This window comes from Lepus europaeus, chromosome 3, assembly GCF_033115175.1.
Source record: "Lepus europaeus isolate LE1 chromosome 3, mLepTim1.pri, whole genome shotgun sequence".
NCBI classification, from domain to species: Eukaryota; Metazoa; Chordata; class Mammalia; order Lagomorpha; family Leporidae; genus Lepus; species Lepus europaeus.
The window spans coordinates 29,972,724-29,974,457 of record NC_084829.1 but is presented as its reverse complement, the minus strand read 5'-3'; the positions used below and the strand labels follow the sequence as shown (position 1 = coordinate 29,974,457).

The following is a 1,734-nucleotide window of genomic DNA, read 5'->3' as shown; positions in this document are numbered from 1 at the left end:
AATTAAATTTGTCACTCATATTAAAATGTTTTAGAGCTTTAACAAAGAAAGTAGACAATTTGATGCTTGAAAGCAAAAAAAATAAAAAAAAACAACCTCCAAGAGCCTCTAAAATACAAGGACACGGAAGCATCGACAAGCAGAGACTCAAATATCTCCATGATTCTTAACTACCTGATTGTGATCCTCACTAGCTATCCACAAGCCACAGTGGGGTTTGAAGGGAGGGGCCTGCCACCCCACATCTCTAGTAATAGCCCTTATACTGCATGTGAACTTCTCATTTATTTTTCCCCATCAAGGAGTTATTATTCTGTAAGAGTTTTATGTCTCATAAAAATGTTGAAAATGAGTTTGTAAAAGAAAAGTGATGATTGTTGGGCACCACCATGATTTGTCATTGGTTCTAAATGATCTAGTGGTTATCAAGAGATTGACAATGATTATTTTATTCATAACAGTTATATTTTCTTGTTTTGCAGATTATTGCTGTTACAGCCCATGAATACTATAATTTGTCTTGTTATTCCCTTAACTTCCAAGAAAGAACATTATGGAAGGAGAAAACCAAACAGCTCTGTCAGAGTTCATCATTTTAGGATTCTCCAACTTAAATGATTTGCAATTTTTACTCTTCACCATATTCCTTATGATCTATCTCTGTACCCTGGGAGGAAATATCTTCATTATTCTGGTAACAGTGGCTGATACTCGACTGCACACTCCCATGTATTTTTTTCTGAGGAATTTGGCCTTTCTTGACATCTGCTACACTACTACCAATGTCCCCCAGATGATGGTGCATCTGCTATCAGAGAAGAAAAGCATCTCGTATGGGGGCTGTATAACCCAGCTTTTTGCATTTCTTTTCTTTGTGGGTGTGGAGTGTCTTTTGCTGGCAGCAATGGCATATGATCGTTACATTGCAATCTGTAAACCCTTACGGTATTCAGTTATCATGAACAAGGCCCTGTACAGCAAGTTGGCAGCCTCATGCTGGGCGAGTGGCTTCCTCAACTCAGTGGTGCACACAGCTTTGACATTTCGCTTGCCCTTCTGTGGCAACAATCAGATTAATTATTTCTTTTGTGACATTCCCCCTTTGCTGATCTTGTCTTGTGGGGACACTTCTGTCAATGAATTTGTTTTGCTCTTCATTGGGGTCTTTATTGGCTGGGCCCCTTTTCTGGGTATCATCGTTTCTTATCTCTTTATCATCTCTGCCATCCTGAGAATTCGCTCTTCAGAGGGAAGGCAAAAGGCTTTTTCCACCTGTGCCTCCCACCTGGTCATCGTCCTTCTCTACTATGGAAGTTCCATTTTCACATATGTACGGCCCATCTCATCTTACTCATTGGCAAAAGACAGGCTCATCTCGGTATTGTATAGTGTTGTTACTCCCATGCTAAACCCTGTAATTTATACTTTGAGGAATAAGGACATAAGAATGGCCCTGAAAGCTGTGGGAAGGAAAGACTTGACTTTCAAATTTCCTTTTCCTTGAAACATAATGTATGTATTTTTCTATGTTTGGATAGCTAATATTAAAAAATTATTTATCTTACTGATATGATCTGATTGCTTATTGCCAACATTAATAGTAAAACTCTAAGAATTAAAACTTATTTTCATTCTGTTCCATTGGTCTATACATCTATTTCTGTATCAGTACCATGCTGTTTTGATTATCACTGCCTGTAGTATGTCCTGAAATCTGATATTGTGATGCCTTCA

General features: G+C 38.2%; 1 protein-coding gene across 1 annotated transcript; it reads left to right on the top strand.

Annotated features, from left to right (window-relative positions):
• Positions 1 to 553: 553 nt before the first annotated feature.
• On the top strand, positions 554 to 1,504 carry LOC133756455 (olfactory receptor 5V1). Its single transcript, XM_062187139.1, has one exon. The coding sequence runs from the start codon at positions 554 to 556 to the stop codon at positions 1,502 to 1,504; it is 951 nt and encodes a 316-aa protein (XP_062043123.1).
• The last annotated feature ends 230 nt before the right edge of the window (positions 1,505 to 1,734 follow it).